The sequence below is a fragment of the Drosophila biarmipes genome, chromosome 2L (genome assembly GCF_025231255.1).
Source record: "Drosophila biarmipes strain raj3 chromosome 2L, RU_DBia_V1.1, whole genome shotgun sequence".
Lineage (NCBI taxonomy): Eukaryota > Metazoa > Arthropoda > Insecta > Diptera > Drosophilidae > Drosophila > Drosophila biarmipes.
In genome coordinates, this window is record NC_066612.1 from 2,401,915 (window position 1) to 2,427,502 (window position 25,588).

General features: G+C 40.9%; 1 protein-coding gene across 6 annotated transcripts; it reads left to right on the forward strand.

The window, feature by feature from the left end:
• The first annotated feature begins 321 nt into the window (after nt 1-321).
• On the forward strand, nt 322-25,369 carry LOC108029230 (anoctamin-8). Of its 6 annotated transcripts, XM_044094266.2 has the most exons (17): nt 322-748; nt 14,249-14,501; nt 14,642-15,012; nt 15,323-15,615; nt 15,680-15,835; nt 18,819-18,954; nt 19,017-19,147; nt 19,210-19,491; nt 19,556-19,885; nt 20,351-20,713; nt 20,779-20,870; nt 21,152-21,289; nt 21,628-21,889; nt 22,598-22,696; nt 23,126-23,618; nt 23,948-24,093; nt 24,152-25,369. In XM_044094266.2, the coding sequence occupies exons 1-17, from the start codon at nt 481-483 to the stop codon at nt 24,377-24,379; spliced, it is 4,041 nt and encodes a 1,346-aa protein (XP_043950201.1). In that variant the 5' UTR covers nt 322-480; the 3' UTR covers nt 24,380-25,369. The 6 variants fall into 6 exon arrangements, with proteins under 6 accessions (XP_043950201.1, XP_050741081.1, XP_050741079.1 ...); XM_050885124.1 differs by lacking the exons at nt 21,152-21,289; nt 22,598-22,696 and adding an exon at nt 16,704-16,769; XM_050885122.1 differs by lacking the exon at nt 22,598-22,696.
• The last annotated feature ends 219 nt before the right edge of the window (nt 25,370-25,588 follow it).

Here is a 25,588-nt window from a genome sequence, read left to right on the forward strand (position 1 = left end):
CTATTGCGTTGCCTACTTATTCGCGTCGCCTGATTAATTTAAATTCAATTCAACATTGTTTATGTGTAAGAAAGCTAGAAGTGAGATCGACTGCTTATTCGGAAACGATTTCACCTGATTAACTTAGGGAGTAACTGTGGTACGCTGTAAGTGTGCCGGCAGAGGCTAAGCAGCACTATTCCCCATGCCCGCTTACTGATGTTGATTCACTTGAACATAGTTTATGAGCATGCCGAAAGTGAGATCGAGTGCTTATTTGTAACCGATTTTTCCTTAATATTTTAAAGAGTAACTGTGGTACGCTGTACGTGTGCCGGCAGACTTAATTAATTATAGGTTTTAAGTAAACATGCTAAAAGTGAGATCGAGTACCAATTTCTAAACGGAAACACTGAACGCGTCGCAGCGAAGACAAATAAAATATCAATCAGCTGGAACTAATAAAATATAAAACAAATCAAAGGCGAATTTTGGCACAGCATGAGCCAAAGTTTTAAAAGTCCAATGCACGGCGGAGGCGGCGAAGGCGATGCAGCTTCCCTCTCGGAGCGTCAGTCCTCGGAGGATGTGCCGGACTCCACGACAACAACGACGGCGACTACAACAGCCGGCGACGCTGGCGGCGGCGGTGGAGGAGCTCCAAGGGATGGCGGCGAGGATGATTTCACCGATGACAACAATTTCGAATCAAATTTGCGACGTCGCAAAGGAAAAATAATATCCTGTGCCAAGGAGACCATCGAAAATGGTGAGTGCCAAGAGCAGCACAACAAAACCATCCCACCTTCCGATTCCCCTCGATTTTTGTGAATCGTCGTGTATGTGCCCCGCCAGTCTTTCTATTTCCGTAGGATTGGCAAGTCTATCCGTATGAATATTTGGGTGCTGTTTGAGTTCAGCTCTCCACGGCAGAGACGTGTGAAAAACAAACTTTTAACCAGCTCATTTGTCTCGTAGATAAACAAGAGGAAATTTCAGGTTGAGAATAGTAAAGAGGAGGAGCAAAAGCACTGGTAATTGTGAAAACTTCTCCAGGATACCAAATTTTGTAAAACTTGATAGCACCATGTTAGAAATTTGAAATTGTAAAGACGTTTTCTTGTTGGAGTGGGGATAAAGCCAGATAATTGGAAATTATAATGTCGAGATATACGCTTCATGATCTATAATCTAATATTTTATGTCGGAACTATTTGTTAAATAATAATAACATTCCTCAGTCGTGTACATAAACTCCCTAACTTCTTTAAATATTTACAAAGCAGTTAAAATATAACTGTGTCAATATAGTCATCATTATTATCCACTAAGTTTCAAGTTCAAATCGATTTTAAATTCTCTATTCGCCTGGGCTTGTCTGCCCTCGTGACTGACAACCAAGTTTTTTAATGGGCTGCGTTTTCGCACGACCCGAGCAACTATCCAATTACGCTGAAATTACTTTCAGATTGCCGCACTTCCTGTCAGCAATAGACAAATAAAAGAAACTTTTCCATGCATTTCCCTCCGAAGGCGGTGTGTTGTGTGTGCTGACGGAGGGTGCAGGAGGCCCTCTGCCATTGTCCCAGGCGGGTCCTTTGTGCAGCGGAGCTATTGAAAAGCGTCGTCGCGTCTGAAGGAAGGCGCTATTTGAGTTATTTATGCGGAAGATGACAAAGGAAATGCACTTCGAGCTTTGCATGTCCTGACGGGTATTCCCCATTGGATTACTCTTTAATTGATGGGGCGCCCTGCTGGCTAATTTTGCACTTGCCTATCCTAGCCCCAAATCGATTGTCTTTTCCTCTCCCCTTCCACAAACCCCACAAATGGATTAACTGGCTCAAGTGCTGGTCTGTATTGTCCCACATATGAAGAGTCCTGCCACTTGGCTGGGCCTATGTTTACTCACGACGACTTCCTTGAGGGTGGTTAATTAAATTCATTAGCTTTTATGGGTCAAGGTTGTGCTGCGTGTGTGTGCTGTATGTGCTGTATGTGCTGTCTAGATGGGATTGATGGCCAAAAGACATTTGCTATTACAAAGAGAATGGTATCGTGCTACAATATGGCTTGGTATTGAAGGGGTTGGTTTTTATACTGTCGTGACTTGTAGGATCCATTTGATGGAGGTTTTTGGGGGTTACTATTGTGAAATATGAATATTAGTAAGCAATTTCTATATTTTTTCCATATTTGTGAGTTGTTTATTATAATTCTCTGTTAAACACCGGGTAATCTTCCAGTTTACAGATTATAATAACATTTTGGCTTTTATTTGTGTGAGGAAACGATGTGTGTGAAGACTGCTGGTGTACACTGTACATGTGCCGGCAGAGACTGAGCAGATCTACTCCCTAAGACTACTTAGACTACTTATTTATATAAATGGTAAACACTGTCTGGTATTTAATCCCGAAATGTATTTTGCCTTTACATTTTAAACTTATGCAATCTTCAATCTTGTGAAACATTCCCAGCAATTTGCCGCCCCAACAAAAGTACTGCTTCCGCTGAATTTCTAATAGAATTCCACGGTCTCCCACTTCGTTAGCTGTGAAAATTGCACAACAAATTTAGCAGCGTGTTGTGGCGTTTTTCGCGCTAAGCTTATGTAGAGGGTCTGTCTCTACCTATCGCCCCCATCCTGCTGACCCGATTGGCCACCCACTTGGCTCTCATCGAGGGTGTTTCCAGGAAGTGCGCGGATTTACGTGTTGCCAAAATGTCAGACATGACTTTTAAACTTTACTGGCAATCTGGTACGGGCGAGTGACGTGGCCAACTTACTCACGCTTCTCCCACATCGCCAACGACCAGCCCCCCTCCCCCAGCAATTTTCCATTAGCAGTCAACCCCTTTTCCCGTGGAAAACTAGAAAACTGCATTGCGTGCGTTAGGAATTAGAAGAAAATTTGGCGAGCAGCGCTGGGAAAAGCCAATCGATATTCGCTGGGTCGACTTCGCTGTGCATAACGTCTGCTAATGGAATTGAATCATTCTCGTACTCCCATCAGATCCCATATCCACGGCTGGCTTTTGTGCGACGGCCCCTTTCTTTGCTCGGGGGTTTTGAACCTCCTCCGTTGTCTAACTGTCTCTGTTTGCATTCCCATTTTTGTTTGCCTTTGTTGAGGATTGTTTTGTTGTCATTTTTATTTGCGTTGGCTTCAGGGCATAGCCTGCGAATTTGTTGGCCCGGCTGCCATCGGCATTGACAGCTCCGCTGAATGTTCGGGGGCTTGTAGGTGGTTTCGTATTGATGCGCCATGATTCTGACAGTTAACCCCTTTTATGGCATTGTTGTCGGGGGTTCAAGTGGGAAATAAATTTGCCCTAGCCCGCAGTCGTTTTCGAATTATTCTGCGATGTTTATTATTTATTGCAGCCTATGAATAAATAAAAGTTACCATGGAACATACAAGCGTCTAGTTCGGTTCGTTTTTAGTTTTTAAAATGATGTATATGCTTTCTATCAGTTCCTTTGTTTTGTTTTATGGTTAGAAAATCAGCTTAAGTTTACTGACAGACTAAGAGACTAAATAAGTATCGATATTAACTTTTAACATAATAGATGTTCAACAGGTTCCTATTTTAAGGACCCAGCAGTACTGTAATCTTAAAGACAATTTTTTAAATTCCAAAATAATGTCTGCTTGAAGGTCAAAATAACAAATCTGGTTTTGAGTTGAAAACATTCCCCTTTTATATTCAGTTGAAATACATTTTTTTCTGGGTATTGCCTGAATCTATTTATTTTTCATTTCCCAAGGCATTATGTATGATATCGTTTTCAATGTTGCTTAAGTAAGCATTAGGAAGATTGGGTTCTTTTCCATATCCCACATCGTATGTGTATCGCGAGCCAAGCAGCTTCAATCAAACAAAGCCCAGCGAAATGTTTGTATAGTCGACTTTTTTCCGAGATTTTTCCCTCAACTTTGTTTTTATATTAATGTTTTCTGTAAGGAAGCTTACGGCCTAGTAAGGAGCCCACACATAAAGCCAGGGATATAAAAGCTTTATTTGTGTCAGATTTGCAGTTTTCTTTTTGGTCTCTTGTAAGAGAAAGGCTAAGGGGGTATAAAGACATTGCCTGTGCTACTTTGCAGCTGCACTTGAATTTTGTGGGATATTCAAAAAGAGGTCGTTTTAAGTCCAACGATGGCAAATTGAACTATTACTTTGCCTTTTACTTCGTCGCTGAACTTTGTCGAAAACGGAAAACTGATTTCTAAAATCAAAAATTTAATGGCGCCTTCATTGTTTGTGTTGCATACTTTATGGCGCGCAAGTGCGCATTGCAGCTGCATTTCCTTTTCTTCCGTTTCCTCTGAAAAATTAATGGCTGTCCTCAAGTACATGAAGAGAAAATTGAGTGCTTAGGAAATGTGACCCACTTTTTTTTGATAAATAAAACTATAAATCAAAATGGTTTTCATATTTAAAGATATGTGAGCTTAGGGTATGGTTTTTACTACCTATTGTGAACATTATTTCAATACAAAAGATCAAAAATATTATAGTTTATGAACTTCGCAGCTTGAATAACCGCACGAAAGACTTGTGAAACTGCTTATCGAGCAAATCTCCCCTTGTAGCGTTTTTTTTAAACCCAGTTCTGTGGGGCTAAGCCACAATTCAGCGGCAAATCTTGATATGTAAATGCGTGGCAAGTTGTGTGCACTTGCGGCCATTGGGTTACACACGAGTGTATCCTCCGCACAGCAACCTGATTCTCCTTGCGCCAATCTCGCCTGCCGGCTGTCTGAATTTTCCTGCCCTGCCCCTGTGCAGGTTTCAGACAGCCGGATGTTTCTGGGTATATTCCCATCCGTTGCATAGTTACAATATGCTTGCGAAATCCTGCCTAAAACGCTGGCTGACTGACAGCTGATGTGGGATATTTGCAGGCAAAGGAGCTGAGGTTGCACTCACCGGCAATCCAGCCACATTTCGGTTTGCATTTGATGTTTTAAATTGTTAAAGTCATCCTGGGGAAACAGCTTCGTTGCTTTTCCGTGCTGTGTTGGCATTGAGAGCAGCTTAATTTCCGTGGAAATCCCGCCTCGTCAGTTGGTTGTCTGGCGAAACGGGTACATTTTCATTTGCGTATGTGTGCGCCAGTCTGGCTTATAGCTTTGATTGGCTGCTAATCTGATTGGTTTTGCCCACGCTTTCCACCTTTAACCTCTGACATACTGCCACACATCCAATTATTCAAAGCGCAAAAAGCTGAAAAGTTTTAGAGAATATTTAAATACGGATATGCTTCCATGGGAAAATGTAAAATAATTAAAGGTGACACAGAAATCGAAAGAGCACCTTTTAGATGCCTAAAAGTATGCAATGAATAAAGATTTTAATGGGTTTGTTGGTCTTGTAAGTCTAAAATATATTCTTGCATACTTTTAGTCACATTAAAATTGAATATACAAAGGGATTTTAAAATCCTATTTTTCTTTGTCTTTAAGGTATTATAAGTAAGTCTTGGGCTATAAATACTATATGGATATTTATTCAAATGCTTAAAAGGTTTTCGTTTCACTGAGAGTCTTTAGTTCGTGGAGTACTTTTTACAATTTTCCGTATCGTAAATCTACTTGTGTTAACTGTGTGCAACATTCCTCGGCTCTCAAACTAGATTTGGAGCACTGACCTGAGTTCCGCACAAGCAAAGTCCGATTGCAGACAGTCTGAAAATGCCAAAAGAGATGTAGTAACTGAGGAGAGTTACCACACTTAGGTGGTTCGAATGAAAAGCCTCTACTATCTGCCAATCTTGCCTGCATTCCCGATGCGCACAACATTGTTGTCTTGATGATGCTCATGTCCGGATGGCCTAGCCGAAAGCGTAACCCGCTTTGCAGGAAACAATAGCCAGTGCACAAAACCCAATTCCAAGGGAAAGGAAGTCCTGCTCCTGCTCCCCAACGGCGACTCCATCCTGGCAGACTTTACTATCACCTCTTCGACCGACGTGCTTCTGCCCAAGTTTAGTTGAATCGCCAACGGCATTGCTCTTCGTTTGCTACTCAGCCAAAAAATTGCCCCCGAAAAAGAAAATGAATACAAAAACAATCTGGGTGTGCTCTTTGTATTTATATTGCATGTGCTTGGTTTTCGCCACGGGTCTTGGCTTGGGTCCAACCTACAGAGCTGTAGGAACCTTTCAGAGGATACACTGCCCGCCAATTGATCCACAACTTTAAATTGATACCGTAAAAATATAATGTTGCAGAAGGCGTTAAATTTAAATAGTATGGATAAGTCCATATCATGAATGTAATTAGGTCTTGCTTAAAAATTGTCTAACGTGGACACCTTAAAAACAAATAAGTAAATATAAAATCTAACATTTTATGCCTGGGAAGGATAGTACTTTTTTTCGCTCTGTGTATATATACATATTTACGAAAGTCGTGCCGCAAGTGCACTCTGAAATTCTGCCGAAAACGACAAAAATAGAAATTGAAAAATCAATGAGGCCAAGTTGAAGTTGAATGTGTTTACTGTCTAGAGGAGAACTTTATTAGATGCGGTTCCCGACTATAAGAAGCCCTTAATATGGGCATAAGCTAAAATGAGGACGCTATTTATGTATTCGGCCTTGGAAATGGTGTTATCTTTTTTAAGTACTTTATGTTTACTACCCCTAAAAAGCCGGTCTGGAAAAAGCAAGGTCAGCTTTTTGCCCAAATAAGTATGCTTCTATTTTTAAACATTTCGCTTACATTAAGGAGTGCTGCAACTAAAGGTGGTCATAAATAACCTTTGACATTGCTTCTGTTGGCGATTGAAAATGTTTTCATATAAATCACAATTCGCGCCGCGTTTATGCAACATTTCTGCAACAAAATATATTTTAATTCAATGCTCTTTCCACTACATTAAATTGATGCTGTTTTTATCAGGATTTCCTTTACGTATTTGTTGTACGAGTATAAAATATGTATCATATACTGAATGTTTTTTGAACGATTGGCTGGAAATTGTGCCCCGTTGATGTGAGCATTTTAGTTATTTAATTTACATCAGCGTAAAATCAATTTCCGTTTACTCGGGCTATGCAGCAGAACTGGCGAAGGAGCGGAAAATTGCTGTCAGAGTCAGGCAAGTCATAATGTTTATTTAATAAAATGACGGATAGTTGCGGACAGTTATGGGGCTTCCCTATAATGGAAACCTGAGACGAGTTTAGTCAAGAGCTAGGCTGCTCCTGGCATACATAACTTTCCCATTTCAAGTGGGAACATACAATATTCGGAAATATAGTTGTCTAGTACGAAATTTAATTTCCTGGAAAAGCATGATATGATGGTTAAAATATAGAAAGAAACTTTGTTGATTTGGGACCATTTATCTCTAAGTAGAAAATGTGTATTAAAAATAAAATATTTATGATCAAAATCTCTACATCTTGTACTAACGAAGTACCACTGTAGACAAAGAATATTAGTTCTGTATAATCCTCCGGTCATCAGTCGGTCCTTAAGTGCTGTTTCTTTGCGTGTTCTTGTTAAACATCTTGTTTGCAGAGTTCCTGTTTAGCAGATGTCCAAGTACCAGTAAATCAATTAAGTTTATATATACTGTAAGTAAATATATGATCGTATCATAGATTTCCACTGGTTTACCTTAAGTGCTTGTGCTGGGGTCAAGGATTCCCTGCGGTTTTCCTGTTCGCCTCTTCGGATAAGCCCCTCTTGTCGGTTTAAATGGTTTGCATATAGAAGAGGGCGTATGTCTGGTTCGTAACACATACGTGTGTGCCACTAATGAGGCAAAATGTGCTTTCGGGTACGAAATCCGTCCTATTTCTACGGCTCTGCATTGATGAAACTATGCTAGCCAAGCTTTACTCGCCTCAAACCGTGATTTCTTGGTCGTTAAAAGTGGTGATCAATCATGTTTACCCATTTCACTGCCACTTTTCGTTTTTTCACATAAACGAGGCTGAAACAACAAGCCAGACACGAAAATTTATGCCCGATGAGTAGTACAGCAATTAATCAAAAATCTCCGTTTCAAGGGTTATTAGTCATTTAAAAGGCGGGATTGATGATTTTTTAAAGGATTTTTGAAAGAAAGGGAAAAGGTGAAAAGTTTTGTTAATTAGTCAAGTAGAAATTAAAAAAAAAAGGAATCCATACTTTTTGCAAGGATAATTGACTTCTAAAGCTAAAAAGCATAACACTAAAATATTAATAAACACATGTGCTTTCTTAAAATTTAAAATTTCACTTTCCGTTGACTGTTTCCTAGCTTTAAACTGGGAACCAACCACATGACAAAATGTAGACATGACAGCAACTGGCAGACTTAGGCCACATTACGTATACGCCATGGGAGCCAGAAAATTATGGCTGACGCGCACATTGAGGATTTCGCTGGCTTTAAACTTAATTACCAACGTTTAACATTTTTCAGCCTCAAGTAAATTTAAACCAATTAAAAATATTAAAGCTGCGACGAGTTTTTGTAGTGGCCTGCTTATAAAAGCCATTAAAATGTTGCATATTATCCTGACAGCCTGTCCGTTCTCGTGTGTATGTGGCTGGGTCTTTCGCGTTATAACATGGCATCGCTGCCAACTAGACAGTGTTCGACATGGGGTGGGCATGGGAGTTTTCCTCCCCTTGTCCTTGGCTTTTCCTGGCTGTCTGGCTTACTGCCTGCTCGCCTGTTGTTATCTCGCACCTTGCGTTTCCCTCCTTGTTCGACTCTGCCCTGACCTAAGTGGATTTTCATTATAGACATAAGCAAGATTTATGATTTAATTTGCGCACATAACTCGTAATTATGTCCGCAGGAATTTACTTTTTGACAGCACTTCTAACCTATTAAAGAAGTGATTGGAATGGTTGGGAACCAGAATATAAAGAAATTAAAAAGGGTGATAAAATATTATATATCAAGATATAGTAAATATTATATGTGTTCTTCTTAATACATTCTTCATTGCTTATTATAAAAATAATCTTTAAAAATCTAAAAGTTGCAGAAAGAATTTTCCTCACTTGTGGAAATTAAATACTGGAATCCCTTCTAAGAGCGGCCTTCACAGTTGTCACTTGAGACTCAAGGGGATGGGAAAAGTGAGTTGTAAACTTTTCAAATTGTCGCCGTTGGCCCTCATTAACTTTTTCCTCGGCCAACTGAGCAGAACACAAGTTCTTTCATCTGATATCCCCAAGCAGTTTTAGTTAAGGTCTACGCTTAGAACTTGTCACTTGTCTATTTCATTTATATAATATTTACGCTGCTTATGGGATTAAAGCCTAAATGCTATTTTGCTTGCCTCTAAACATTTTGATTTTCAATTGGTCGCTTTCAATTATATATGCAGATTCAATCAATATAGTCAGAGCTCGCTCAAGAACTCGTTTAGCTCGAGAGCCCGTAACGTTCAGCGCCATTTTTCCAATTTCCCCCCAGTCCTTTTTGCTGGGCATTTTGACAGTTTGAGTGGTTTTGGTTGTCAGTTATAGCATTTGAGGGAAAAAAGACTGGAAAAGCTTGTCTATGAAGAGAATCCCTTTGCATTAAAAATTATCGCTGACTGAAAAGTATCGAGATGTAGATGATATGGGTTATGATTTCAGAGCATTCGTGTTATTGCTAAGCGTTGGTAAAATATTTATTTAGTTTGAAATCATCCCACACACTGTGCTGGCGATTAAATAGCACTAGACTGACCACTTTCACTTAACATGATTAAAACTCAATTAAAGACTTGGCACTATAATGCCCTTAAGCCACTCGCACACATGGGCACGTCGAAGATAAAGTTCCTCCGCTTTGGTGCCATATATCCTGGCGCTTGTGTCCCATACACAAATGCAATTAATTTATGCTGACCAAGCTTGGGTCCTTGAATGTTCCCAGTGTCCTGTCTGTCAGCCACTTCGGCAGCAAAAGTTGCAGATAAGCTGTGGAGGGGGAGGACTCCTGGATACGATTAAGAGGAATCGAGTTTGGGGTACATTAATCACTGCCAGGTCTGAGTGCATCAATAAAATTGTGTCCCTACATATATGCAGGCCATTGTAAAGGATCACAATACAGCCAAAAAATGCGGCAGAAAGTGCAACTTTCGGTTGACCGGGTTTAATGCACTCGTGTGTAAAATTCCCACTGTTAAATATTTTATATCAAAAGGTTCTTAGCAAGGATGCGTATGTCAGGCATATTAACTCCATTTAAGCGAGAGTCATTAAGAGCCATTTGAAGCGGGGTGGAATATGCAATTAAACTGAACAATAAAGAGACTGAATACGAGTCATTAAGCATCTGCCTGCAGTCCCATCGTCATAACAATTAGAGTGGTTACTGCAGAGGATATTTCGATGTGTTGCGTTTCCCCTGTGATAATTGAGCTCTGAGTTATGGGCAAACAAAAGCGAATGTCCTGGTTCCATTCCTTGGGTTTAACCTACTTGATTTTGCATACTGTGCGTGTGGCGGCTGAAAATGGGAAGTACCAAAATAAGTCCACTTTAATACCGTATTGTTTAAGTTTAAAGGTTTAATATTTAGTTGTATTTGTGTAAGTATTCTATTCACTACACTATAGCATACTGTGCGTGTGGCAAAAGTGAATGGGCAGATCTTTTATGTTTCTAAGAAAAATCCCCTTTGCTTACGTTGGCTTATATTCGGTAGGGTGCACCAGCATTTTGTCACCTTGGACGTGGGTGACTTCATCGGGATACAATAAGCCAAACCCACTTGTCTTTCTCGAACATCTCACATGAAGCTGGACGTCGTGTCAACTGGCCAAGTGTTTACTCCCGCAAACGGGCTACCTGACTTGACTCGCCGATGATTGGATGATGATGGTGGTGGAGACAGGATGTCCTCCTCTATCGATGGTGCAGCTGAATTGACGGAGTGGCCCATCATCAAAATTACATCATCTAATTTCAATTAGACGCAATTCAAGCCCGAGTCAATTAAGTCCAGCATTTAGCGGAGAGTGTTGAAGGTTTGCTAATGAGCTTTTCTAGATCCTCTCGTCGGGTTCCCCCGTCACCGGCAAGGTTAATTAAAACATAAACTGTTTTAACTGAATGCTCGTTGGGAATAAGTGGACGGACGGAGACAGGCTGCAGCCATCAGACACGAATCTGCTGATTAAATTTGAGCCATCACACTCCTTCAGCCCGCTTATGCAACAAATTATGCGTTGCTGTGGTTCGGTCTGAGTTCTGGTTTCATTTTGGCGCCCAACGGGGGGCGTGCTGGTGTGGGCGTGGTCCGCCCCAAAGCCGATTTCATTAATTATTCAACGCACAGTTCGCCCCTTTAGGGCCCCACGGCTGCTGATTTAACAGCCGAAAGCATTAGCTGGCACTTTCCTCCTCCAAGAGGAGTCGAGTTGAATCGAGTCGAGTCGTCCTCGTCCTCGGTGTCAACTTAAGCATGTGCGGACTGTATAATGAATTGTGTAGTTCAAGCTGATGGAGGGAATTTCTGCTGTTCTGTTCCTGATGTCGTGTATTACTCACCGAAATTGCTCTGAATTGGATTGGATTAGGATGTGTGGCTCGATTGCACTTTCCCTGCTTTGGTTGCCGAAAATGAATTGGTATTATTTGTTTGTTTATTAACTTAGGGAATTATTATGGGAAGTCTATAAGAAGATGTTATTATTTTTAGTATGTTACTTTTTAATTAAATTTACAAAATGATGTTAAGGGTTCATAAACCCTCTACTTTATGTTGTGCTAAGAGCACATTTATCTGATATTCGATTAGGCTCACATACTTCATAGTTTCTGAGAGGAAGCTTTTTATAAAACCTTTTCACGTAATCCAAAAGGGTTAACTCACATCCGTGGAATAATAGGGCCAACATTAAATGAACCCGTAGATTGCTTTATATCTTATTTGTTGGTATTTTATACCGATAAAATTTACTTGGGGAAAAAGAAAGAAAAACAATATTTGCAATATTTCGTATTTATTATTTTAATTATTTAAAAATAATGTTATTTTTATAATACTCGTATCTTGACCACCTCGTTTTTATAAACAACCCATTGTTGTTACCTATGTATATAAGCATATGCCATCCTAGACCGACAATAAAGTGTTTTCAGCCCTTGGCTAGGTTTTTATTACTCACCAGCTTTAGATTTATCCATAATCCCTCGGGGTATAAAAATACGATGCACAACGCGTGTCCTTTCCCCAGAGTTCCTTCTTCTCCATCCTGATCCATTCTTTTGTCACAGTTTTATGGGCAAAGCGTGAGGGTTCCCGTGGCCAAACACATTTGTGTGTTTTGCATATCAAAATGGCAATCGCACACCGGTTACATTGATTGCGTATGAGTTTATAATCCTCCGGGCCCCGACGCCGTTCCAGGTTTTGGGCCAGAGATTTGCGATGGAATTTACCACAGACTAATTCACAGCTCATTTGCCATGCAACAGCACCGAAATCGATCTATTCGCTGCTGGTTGAGGCATGGACTCTACGATGTTACTGCTTTATTTATGGAATTAATTACGAAATTCCACATTACGTGATTTATTCAGCTGCCCAAGTATGCACACATCGGTTCGAGCTGCTGTTGCGGTTTGTTCTTGTCGTGTATAATTAGTTTTGTAAATGTATCGACACACAGAGAGATATTCTAAATATATTTACAATTCGTTGGCTCTAAGCTCTTTCGCTCTTCGTGGGCACCCTAATTAGGTTCGCCTTTGTTTCCAAGCTATAGAATTAAGTTTGTTACATAAATATCTAAATATTATGATGAGTCGGGTGGAGTGGCTTACGATGTGTAATTAATGATGAGAAATTTCGCTTGTGCAAAAGCAGGCTAAATAAGTCATTACCGAATTGCGGTCTATTTTAGTTGACGAAAGCTCTCTGGGCATTAGGGGGATTTTGAGTGTTCTAAGGTTGCCTGTTTAAGAATTCAATTTTGAATAAGAGTTTTTATGGTGATTAAGGACTTATGAAAATATCATTTGTTATTGCTTTTTATGGAGTATAATAAGCCATGTATTGGAAGGAAATAATTGGGCTAACTTCTTATTTAAATAATGTATTTGAAATGTCAATTACATTAGAAACTTAAAGAAAGGTGGGGAAACGTTGGAACTTATTTAACAAAATTTTATTATAACTAATTTTTAAGATTCCACCTCGTCCTTTGGTACTTAGAATACACAAATCGTTTTTTTCTGACCTTCCCAAGTACTTATTTACAACCTTATCGCCTTAATGGCGAAACACATTCTGAGTCCCGGTAATGAGCTTGGTGAACTTAAACGAACCATTTTTATTATTCTTATCAAGTGAAAACATTGGCAACGAACCAACCCAGCACTTGAGGTCACTGCAAGTGGCATTTGTCATTAGCCAAATTTGAAGTGAAAGCTGTTGATAGTCACAAGGACCTGAACGGTGGCAGGAAGTCCTCGCCCGCTATCAATTTTAGCGCAGCGCTGGCTTTTCATTTTTCCTCGCTGCAGTTTTGTCTGCCCATGGAAAAATCACTTTTGCGCTGGTGCAAATAAGTTCATAATTAATTACCACCCAGCGAACCTCTACCAAGTTTTCGTTGAACTTTATTGCCAACAAACTTTGGCAGCAATCGTCACCGCCACCTTGTACTAAGAGCCAGTTATTACATTTTAAAAATAATACTGTGGGTGATGGTATAAAATAAGTTTTTTCTGGGAGTATTTCTTGTACAATTCACTTTATAGTGGTCTTTCTGTGTAACTAACACGAACTTTTTTAGTTTGACCCATTCATTAAAACAGTTTTACCTGATTTTAGTCATTGTTTTAGTGGCTGTTTTTTGGTCAAAGGCGGCTTTTCTCTTGACATTCTGTGATTCCTGGTAAAGGAGAAGTCCAAGTTTCTTGGATGTGTTTTCCCTTCACCCGTTGGCTTTTGGCTTGGTTGCTGTTGCAACCTTTTCTAATTAAAAGTTCTGGTAAATGTTTTTTGTTTATGCTTGAACCATGTCAGGTTAGCTTATTTGTGGTTTGTATTTTGTTTTTCCTTTGAGCCGCTCTGGTATGCATCTGCTTTGTTCCTCTGGGTTATTTTACTGCAAGTATGCCTTCAAGGAGCATTCCATTGCGGTTATTGGTATTTCTTGACATTTCAATTTAAAATCTGATTTATAACAAGAATATCATTATAAAACGCACACTTGAAATAAATACAAAGGGGGAAATGCATTGTTGTTGGAATCATTGAGTTAAATGGTATCTCAAAACCTTTCTTAAACTTCTTCCAGCTTCCCGCCAATTACGACGCAAAGTGCCCTACGCCGGCCATTTGATGACGCCTCGACGCCTCTGGCTCAATAAAATTCCCACACAATGTGACGTGGTTATTGAATTTCCCGAGGATGCGCCAGACGAGGCGCTCCGCTGGCTCCTGGCCCGCATCCGCTCCCAACCGCCGGCTGGTCTGGGTCTCCTGGTCCAGGTCAAGGCCCACGAGAGCACGCGAAGGAATGCCTTCTATGTCAGTGCTCCGGTTAATGTGTAAGTGAAATCCTCTGCCTAAAGTAACTTTAATTAAAATGTTTTTTATAACGTTGTTCTTTATATGAACGTTATAACATGTAAAACTATATATAATTCATGTAAGCCCAAAGCGCTACTTTATAAATCACTACTCTTAGTCTTTTTAGAGCCGCCGAGGAAGCCCGCCTGCCCAAGCGTTTACGACCGGATTTGGGCGGTGCTCTGAGGGAGTTTACCACCCGCGAGAGTCATTGCTTTCAGCAGTTGCGCGGCGACGTGGGTAGCACAGCACTTTTCACCTCCCAGGAGCGACAGTGGCTGGTCCTTCAGGTGCTACAGGGTCTAAGAGCCGGCTGCAGTGACATCGATGCCCTACATGGGAGGGCGGCCGTCGCCGAGGGTCAGAGCATCGTGGCCGCCTGGCAGGAGTCCGGCCTGATCACACAGGTCTTCCCGCTGCACGAGCCCAGTTCGCTGACCCAGCTCCAGACGCACTGGGTTAAGCAGATATTCGCCCCGCAACCCTTGGGTACGTAAGATTCTTCCAAAGAAGAACGAAGATTTAAATATAATGTGATATATTACAATAGGGGTGGTTTTCTCGAGTGCCAGCTAACATTCTGTCGAAAAACTAAAAACCTAAAGTCCTAGATATCATCTGTCGCTGATTCCTGAATCCCAAACATTATATGTGTATTGGCACTCGAGAAAATTGCACTAAAACATCCTTTTAAAGCGTACATAAACAAAACAAATTTCCTATATTTATTTTTCCAGCTGAATGCACCACTTCAGCTTTGTGTACGATATCCTGAGGCCTAACAATATTCTCTTTTCAGATGACATTGCTGCCTATTTCGGCGTAAAGGTTGCCTTGTACTTTGCCTGGCTGGGCCATTACACCTGCGCTCTGGGCGTTCCCGCTGTTTTTGGCACTATTCTCTACTTCATTCTGTGGGGCAAGGGACAAACGGCCCAGGACATGGGACACGTGCTGTTCTCCCTGTTCAACGTGGCCTGGGCTTCACTGTATCTGGAAGCCTGGAAGCGTTATTCCGTGGAGTTGGCCTTTCGGTGGGGCACTTTATCAACGCCGCCGGAGCTGCTGGAACCACCGAGACCCTTGTATAAGGTAGGAGAACAGAAGTTATTGACAATTTGTTTGATTAATCGTATATCTGGGATCGCTGCTTCAGGGTCCTTTGGAGGAGAACAATGTGACGGGTCGTTTGGAGCCAAAGGAGGCGCCGGCTTGGCAGCGTCGCGCGTTTCGCTATCTGGTCAGCTTTCCCATTATCGGATGTTGCCTGTGCGTGGTCTTCGCTGTGATGTTCCTCATGTTGCGCTTTCAGGTGAGCAGGGCCAAATTTATCAATGTTTTTTATGACTTAATACGTGTGTGTGTGTAGAACTAACCCGGGAAACCCTTGCAAATATAAAGTTTCATGGAAAAAACTTACGCTTTATATAATGTGTTTAAACTGACTGAATAAATAGGATTTTTTTAAATTATGGAATGGTAATTAAAAATGTAAAACAAAGTTTATATTTCTCCAAATAATTCATAAAAATAAATGAAGAGAATATTTAATTTTTTTCTCAAACTAAATCTAGTATTTATTCCTAGTGTAGAAAATGTCATTATTATATTAATATGATTTTATGGGCCATCAAAATGTATTTCAAGTGCCTGACAAATCCATAAAGCTTTATGATTATTTGCAAGGGTATATGCAAAGCACTTTCCGATCACGGCATTCGTGCGGAAACCGAAGTCGTACCACAGTGCGTATAATTAATATTGTTTTCACGTTAAGCGATATACCAATTTGCGTGTGCGCGTGTGTGGGTGTTCGTGTGTAGCCTGCTTATCGGTATTTGTTGATTTTCCGTTATTTTTCTTCACGCTTTTCGGGAATCAGCTGAACACACTCACACACGCGCGCATTTTGAAACTGCCTTGCACACACGCACACTAACACTGGTTCGGTTTCCGGTTGCAACTGCTCCTACTTCCGGTTCCTGAACGCACTATTTTTCTAAGTTGGTTTTCTTTTCGCCTGCGGGTTATTTTCTCAAACAAAACCATAAAAGAGTTAGGGCCAAAGTAAAATAAGTTTATCACTCATCACACATCATTGAATTGTTTCTACAATTTCTTTTTCGTTTCCGCTTTGGTTTCTTTCTATTTTGCTTTCTTCTTTTTTGTATACTTCACAGGATTGGCTGGATCACCATAACATACCTGACAAAGGAATTGCTCAATGCATGTATAATTTGCACAAGGTTCTTATTCATTTTTAACTTGCATTTAAATTATTTAGTATTGTTGAACCAAAAATCCACGAGTTTGTGTTGTAGTCGTCATCTGCAATCATTGGGATGGGTTCTTAAAAAAATAATAAGTAGTTCTTAAATTACTTTAGTCTTCATCATACGTATGCCAGTTAGTTAACCACATTCATCAGCTCATTTAACTTGTTACTAAAATTTATTTATATCAAAAAGCAGGTCAATTAATTATATAAAGAACTAGTTTCTTAACCTCAACTGGTTTCTTAAATGGTTGCCATAGAAAAGCCTTGCAGTCTATATTCTGTATTTGATCAAAACATTTTCACAAAGGGAATTGTTACGGTTTTCCTCTTCCCGGCACTGTTAACAAAGCGTTTTTTTCATTAAAACTTTTTTTCACACATATGCACTTCGGTCGAAGTATTTTTGCAATGGCTTGGGGCCATCATTTTGCATACGCAATTTTTGTTCTCCCTTTTCCAACCCAAGCTGACGTTAATTAAAATGCTCAGCTGGCGAAAAATAAACTGCCTTTGGGAAACTGAAGATAGAAACGAAAGTGAAACGCGTACTGGAAAAGTGACGACGTTGATAAAATACTAAAAAACTTTGGTTGACATTAGCAAATTTTACGCATAATTGAAAGCGTAAAACTATAGCAACGCTATAAAGTGAATAAAAATAATGATCAAACATTCTTAGAATCTTAGAAGTAGTAATCTACCATATATTTTGAAACTCGTTTATAAGCCTAGTTGAAATCCTTTGGAGACCACATTTCTGAAGGAATCATCTGAGTAAAAATGAATGGTTCCAATTAGTCTTTGAATATTAAACATCTATTCATTAGGAACGAGTTAAATAGTTTTTATTCGATCAAGTACCAGGTTCGATATAAAGTATTTGCTAACCATTTCTATAGAAGCTCTGACCTTTGCCCCCTTGCATACATTTCTCTTTCATCTGCTCCAAGTCATTAAAAAAGTTAAAAAGCTGCCAACGCAGTGGACAGGCTTCACATCACTAATCTGAGAATGGACCATTTAGTAGTTGTTGTTTGGCTGTTGGCTACCATTCGGTGTTTGCAGGTAGTTCATGTGGCTAAATGCGCACCTGGAGCCAGGGGACAATGGCATTTTTGGCTCGGTTCGCCCCTCTTTAGTGCTCAACCGAGCACCTAAATGTTGTCGCAATGAAGCGTACACTGGAGATGGGGCATCAAGGGTACGGGCTTGTACGTGTGCTCTAGTGCGGTTATCGTGGTATTTGTCAAAAGCAGACTTTTGCGGTTAAAGGACTTGGTTACCTGAAGGATGTGGGGTACACAAACATAATATTGAATGTATCAAATGGGTTGGGAAACTACAACCCCTTTATTTTTAACAACTTTACAGTAGGATACAGGAACCTAGGGAACATATGACAACTGAACACAAAAATAATATTAGATACATAAAATGATTTGAGAAACTCTCAGTAGGATACAATTAAATTGCATACAAAGTTAATGTGTTAAACAGCCTCTGGGGGAAAAGTTAACAATTAAATTTTACCAGCTACCAAATTAATTACCTGGTTGAAAGTGCGGTTAATTAAGTTTGCGAAAATTGTGCAACACAATAAAAAGCAGGATCTTTTGTTCTGCAGTTCAACAAAAGCCCGTAAAATGGAGCAATGACGTATAACATTTTAAAACTGAGGCGGACCAAAATCCAGAATCCAGATCGTCGCCAAAAGTGTTGTTAATCCTCGGAAATCATTCGTAATGTAATCAAATGGCGTAAACACTCAATACGCCTTTCATTAGCAGGGAAGAGCGGGGATCCAAGGGCACGAGGTCAGTGGCGGAATGAATAATAATGACAGGTTAATTAAGGAAAACTCTGGCAGGGGTAGCTGAAATTGATGGAAAACTCGAGTGAGAGTGGGTAGTGCTGATTAATTTCGATGTTTACACTCGGGTTGTGTGTGTCAGCTAATGAGAAGCTATTTACAATAAATGTGTTAAAACTATGTGTTTTATTTTTACCATCCGCACAGGACTGGTGGGACTCCAAGTTGCCGGAGGACAGTGTTTTGTGCTGTCTGAGTGTCATACCAAAAGTCCTGCTGGCAGGAGCCATTACCTTGATGGACGAGGCCTACTTCAAGCTGGCCGTTTGGCTAAATGATCGGGGTAATATGGGAAAAACTAGTTATAAACTAGTAGCTAAATTAACCTGTTGATTTTATACGCAGAAAACTATCGCCTGCAGTCGAAATACGAGAACCATCTGATAGCCAAAGTGGCGCTTTTCCAGTTTGTGAACTCCTTCTTATCCCTCTTCTATATAGCATTTTATTTGAGGGATGAGGAGAAGCTCAAAGAGGTGAGTTTTTCAGGAGTACTACAAAATATTATGGTTATAATAATATTAACTTATATATTTAGCAACTGGCTGGTCTGCTCATCTCCCGCCAAATCATTGGAAACCTGCGCGAGTCGGCACTCCCCTACTTCGTTGAGCAATGGAAGCTGGCCAAGCTGAGCTTCAATATGTGGGGTGCCCTTAGCCCTACCCAAAATGTGACCCGCAGCCTGGCCGAGGAGCTGGCCACCGCAGAGGCGGAACTAAAAGCAGAGGCCACTGGCACACCCACCAAAACCCATCAGCCGGAGTCGTCGAGTAAGAGGAATATTGGTCAGGCCGAAATAGAGAGCTCGTTGTACAAGGTGACTGACGCACTTCAAGTGCCCGAGTTCTTTATTGACTTTTGGACTTTCTTTTTTCTACCAGTATGATGGCACTTTTTCGGACCATTTGGAGATGCTCGTTCAAATGGGCTATGTGGTGCTCTTCTCGGCCGCCTTTCCCCTGGCTGGAGTTTGTGCTCTGATTAATAACCTGATGGAGATTCGCTCGGATGCCTTTAAGCTGGCCCATGTTCATCAGCGTCCGTTTGGGCAGCGAGTGGCCAACATTGGCACCTGGCAAAATGCCCTGAGCATCCTGTCGCTCGCCGCCGTCATCGTGAATTGCGCTCTGATTGGCCTCTCTGGACAGGTGTCGAGGCTGTGGCCAGGATTGACCACCGCGCAGACAATCATTTTGATTGTCACCCTCGAGGTGAGTTCAGTAGAAGGAGTGCCTAATCAAGAGAGATCACCTAGCTCCGGTGCTTCACTCAGAAAGAAAACTGTTCTTAACTTTCAAGACCAATTTACTCTCAAGTTCTTAACAAAGGAAATATAATGTGTGCAAGACTCCTTTTTTCTCGATAAGCAAATTAGAGAGCACTTTAATCATTATTTTAAAGTCGCTATACGTAAAAAAAACAAATTTGAGAAGAGTTTGGTCTTGATTTCAAGAACCATTCTCCTCGAATAAATAAGAAGAGCTGAAGTGTTCCTGGTTTGCTAGACTTCTTTTCCCTCGAATAACTAAATCGACTGTATTTAAAAATTTGGGAACACTTTCTTCTTGATATTAAGAACTATTCTTCTCGAAAAAAATAAGATGGCGAAATCTTAAATCTAGATTTTCACAAGTTCTCTTGGTTGGTGTGTTAATGAAACACTTGGTTTTCCACAGCACATAATGCTGGGTCTGCGGCAGGCACTCACTTGGCTCCTGCCGGAGTTGCCCTCGTGGCTGGCGGCGGAAATCGCACGCGCCGAGCATTGCCGCCGGGAAATGCAGTGCAAGGGCACCTCGCCACGGCCCACACCACCTACCCCGCAGTCGACCACGTCCACGCAGCCGGAACAGGAGGGTCCCGGCGGACTGCAAATGGAGAGCGGGGCGAACACCACCCGAGATCAGTCCATGGAGAGTCAGGTGGCCGAGGATTTGCTGCTCTATGGACAGGAGTTCGCTGGCTATGGCCGTAATATCGAGGCGGATGTTAATATTTATGAGAACCGTGATTCGTCACCCGACTCGCCTCCCTCACAGGTGTGTAAATACACCGAGGAGCTTTAATTTACATATGCATTTACGTTCTGTACTTCACTTTTCAGACAAGCACCATACTGATAAGACCGCTGCATGAGTCAACACCGCCGCATGGAGGAGCCTCCCTGACCAGTCTGCATCAGGACGGTAATGGCGGGTGAGTTCCACTTCCATTAAAATAATAAAACCGAAGTGTGGCTCTGGACAACTTAAGTATTTCGCTCACGCCAAGGTGCCGGGGGGACCTCTAATGGTCACCCATCGTCCCATGAACTTAATAACCATGCACTCAAAGTCTCCATTTCACCAGAAAGTTATGAACAATTTCTTTTACAAACTCTTTCTAATTACTTAACACATCAGCTTTTTTATTTTTATATTATACCCAAATCGTTTTGGCTCCTTTCAATTAAGCTAAATAAAATTGTTCTTTGATAGAGCCTATCAGAGTTGTGTTAGAAAATCGAAAATTTGTATACCGGAAATTCCGCCATATCTCGGATATTCAGTGCGAAATTTAACCACTTTCCCTGGTAACAACCCAAAAACGCAACAACGCCAGAAGCTACAAAGCGGGTAAATTATGGTTATGGTTAGATAGTTGTTGGTTAGATAGATCGATGTGTATTTTCGAAAACTGTTATAGATGCTTTCCATGCTGTAATATTCAGGATCCAATGCTGACTTCGGTACATCCGAATTTTCCATTAGATCTGCTTTCTTTCTGTATGTTGACCTTTCCGAGCCTATACAAAATTGTGCAATGAAAACTTCTATAAATTGGCCAAACTGCTCTGTCCTAGTTGATGTACCCTATGTAATAATAATATTGCTATCTATTTTCCACCGCTCTTACACACTTTTTTACATTTTGTACTTTTTTCTCTCTCTTCCGCTTTATGTGTGGCACACAGAGCTTCCGCCAGCACGCTAGCGCTGAACTCGGCCTTATACGCAGCCCGCATGCAGTCCATGCATATTCAAGAAATACCGCCCTTCCGAAAGAAGTCTACCGACTCGGCCGAGCACACCGGCAGCAGCGCCAGCAGCAGTCCCCAGCGAACCACGATGCGACAGCTGTCGGCGCAGAGGGATCCCCAGCAGACGATCCCCGAGATACCACCGTTCAAGACGCGCAAGATATCTGCGGAGAGCGCCATGCATCTGAATATGAGCGTAAGATCCCTGGGGGAAAGACTTTATAATCGTATACCTCCCTACAAAGCAGGAGTTTTCCCCTTTCACAAAAGTTTCCCTAGTCAAATGACGTACTGCGTCTGTAGCTACTCTATGTACTTTGTGTGTCCGTAGACTCTTGCATCAACTTTCTAAAGCCTCGATACTGGTCGTCTTACTAGTAGTCTGTAGTGCTCCCAAATCACCGCTCTACTTGACTTCCTAACAATTCAAACAATAAACACATGGGAATTTTCAATACAACATAACAGATTACAAGAAAAAATGTTTTAAGGGATCTTTGATGATATTTTGACAATAATATTGTACTTGTATTTAGTTAGTTCCAAAATCTCTTGTACGATAATGATAGTAACATAAAATTTTAGGGATTTCTAAAGTTATTTTATGTATGCATTTTGATGGCTATTTTATATCATGGTCATAAGAAGTAAAGAAGATTTCTTAGTTATGATCTTAGACGTCCCAGTGGAGTTAAAATACAGTCAGCATTGGAATATATGTAAAGTGAAAGAACCAGCTTTTTGAATAGTTTTCATCTCATTAGACATTAGGGATATACTTTTGAAGAACATAGGAAAATATACTAAAGCACTGCCCTAGTCTTTATGCCACTACTTACCAAACCGAATCGCAAATAAAATACTCACCTAACCTAAATCCCCGCTCGAATTTTGCCGTTTAAAGGACAAGCTACACATAAAACTTCATGCACCAGAATGGATGTCACGTTTAAAAGTCAACGACAATGCAAATCTGCATAGAAGCATAGATTGTATCTCAAAGGTAGTGAAGAGAAACATACCTACTATATATAAGCATATATCAAAACGGATGTTTGTTACTCGATGTGTGTTGTTGGTGTTTTCCTCTTGGAAATCGCAGGCTCCGTAGAAATGTATTAATAGTAGAAATCATACTGTTGAAACCTTGTTAATAAATCGCTTTTATTGGATCCGATGTTGGGGTGGGGAGAACAAAATACCAAATTTGATTGGGCATGGCAGAAGCTTTCATACACACAACCCCACGCTGGCTTCTACTATATATCACTCACAAATTCAATCACTAACCAATGGCATGGATTTCTAGCATCATACACGAATCCTAGTTTAACCCCTCATAAGCTTTTGGTGTCTATATCTCTTAAGTTTTATCATATTTTCGTAGAATTAAAACACTAATGTTATCGGTTTATTTCTGATAAATCTCAAGGAACTCGGAAAAACGGCAGATACAGCGGATGTTCTGAAGCCAGCCCCGTCCTGGTGCAATGTGGCCATGAGGCCGGGAGCACCTGGCAACAATTTGGCCACCCCACCAGCCTCCCAGCACCAGCAGCAAATAGTGGCCTCATCATCCTCGTCCTCCGGCGGTGGCGGCAGTGTCTTTAGTCCCAGTGGCGCAGGACCCACTGTAGCATCCGGCGTTGGGATCAGTAATTCCCAGTCAAGACCCAGTGTGGGTGCACTATCGAACTCCTCATCCAGTTCATCCCATAAACAGCAACTGAAGCAGCAGGCCAAGGAGGAGAAGCAGCAGGCGAAGGAGGAAAAGCAGCAGGCCAAGGAGGAGAAGAAGCGGGAAAGGGAGGAGGAGAAAGAAAGGGAGAAGGAAAGGGAAAAAGAGAAAAAGGAAGAAAAAAATAAGGACGCCCAGGGAGCAGCGGCATCATCCTCTACAGCCACTACTGATGACGAAGCTAAGGGTAAGATAAATATACGGGGTGTCACAAAAATCTCTAGGGGTGTGAAATCACTCCTGAATGTCATTTTAGGTGTCTAAAAGTATGCAACAGTATGTTTAAAGCACAGAGGAACGATGAACTCATTCAGAAAGACAGCTGTCCTTTGCTCGCTGCATACTTTTAGGACCTTAGCATTACATTCAAGATTTAATTAATATGAATATATGAGCTGGTTGAGCTGGATGAGTAGTAATGTTTACAAGCGTTAGAGCAGAAACTGGGCGGGGAAAAACCTTATCTTCCTTAAACAGCTTTCTCCGAACAATGTTTGTTTCTTCCTTGCTTTTCAGCTGCTGAATTGGCCGCCAAGAAATCGCGTCTTAAGCAAAAACTGGTGAAGAGTGCGAGGTCCGTGGCCATTTTTTCACTTAAGCTAAAGGAGCGCAGGCAGCGGGAGGCGGAGAAGGCAGCCACCATAGCAGTGGAGCATGCCAAGGTATGCCAAAGCAGATAATAAATTCAACTGAAACTGAATCCGAATTCCTCCTTTTCAGGCTCTGGCCAAGCTTCCGATGCCGCAGCCCGTGGGCGGCGAACTGTCCCTAATACCCATCGAACACCTCATTCAAATCGAGGATATCATTCCTGCGATGAAAGCGGCGAGCTCCTCGGCAGCACCCACATCCTCCAGCCAAGCCGGCCCATCGACGTATCACCATCAGCAGCAGCAGCAGCAGCATTACCATCCACCTTCAAATGCACATCCGCACACGGATAATTAGGCTTCTAACTATTAAGATTGATAACCACCCTGTCGCACACTTTGTAAATAGTTTTCTATGCACCCGCCCCCATCTAGCCGAGATTTTATCAAAGTTACTGATGATATATGAGCAAATTTGCTGAATGTGTGTCTTGTCCAGAGTTGGAAGCAACTAATTAAACTATACATATAGTGGTTATCGTATAGCGAAATTAAGTCACTCAATTAACTAATACGAACAGGTTTTTCGTATATCATTTATCAGGTTTTGTATGCAAGGAGTTCAATTGAAAATGTTGATGGCAAAAGGGAAACCGGGTACTACATCCACAGAAATCGTAGTCAGCATACAAAACGATAAGTTTTAAGAGTTGTGAAACGAATTTTGGTTTAGCGTTTTAGCTGTTAATGTGTTTTTGGTAGTCATTGTTGCTTAGCGTTAGCCGTAAAAACCAATTTGTTACTTGAAAAGTGTTGAAAAAGTTGCATTTGCATTTATGTTGCCAGTGAACGAATATTGAATAATTACGAATATTGATTAAACGAACACAATCAAACACTCTCACACGAGAATCAAAAGCAGACAACACAACGACACGCATAACTGTGAGATAATATCGTCCATTGTTCCTTCCATATACAAGGATATCGCCTTCGCACTCGCTTTTAGCTATGGTACAACAGATCGTATTCGGATAGAGAACTATTACTAATTGCAGCTTGCTGTCAGCGGAGAACTACTCATTCTTTGCTGCAAATAGTTTCCTCGTTTTACTATGTATTGTGCTAGCTTGATCCAAAACAAAAGGAAAGAATTTCACCCGCTATCGACAGTCTAGTCAGAAGCTCTACACTTTACCATAGATGCACCCTAACACAAAGGATATTTGTAAATATACTGTAGCCCATAAGTGTAATTTAAATGAGGTATACAAACTATACTGATGTAATGATTATATGTGCTCTTGTGTTGAATGAATTCAAAGTAAAGACATTCATTAAAAGAGAAGTGATTTAACTGCTTATTGGGTGCTTAACTTGACTGAAGAACTGTGGGAATATTGAGGAGAATACTTTTGGGATGATACATTATTTTCTAGGGGGTGCATTGTAATAGATGCCACTTTCAAGGATTTAGGGATATGATTAAGGATTGGTTAGAACTATATAGATGCGTTTTCTTATCATGGCTGATTTATAGATTTTTTTATTTTATTATATTCAGATG

Bases quoted from the DNA above. Each gene is read 5' to 3' on its own strand.
- LOC108029230 (XM_044094266.2), top strand. From the start codon at position 481: ATGAGCCAAAGTTTTAAAAGTCCAATGCACGGCGGAGGCGGCGAAGGC. The intron at 15,836-18,818 runs GTGAGCAGGGCC...CCATCCGCACAG, and splicing joins TCCTCATGTTGCGCTTTCAG to GACTGGTGGGACTCCAAGTT. The intron at 19,886-20,350 runs GTGAGTTCAGTA...GGTTTTCCACAG, and splicing joins TTTTGATTGTCACCCTCGAG to CACATAATGCTGGGTCTGCG.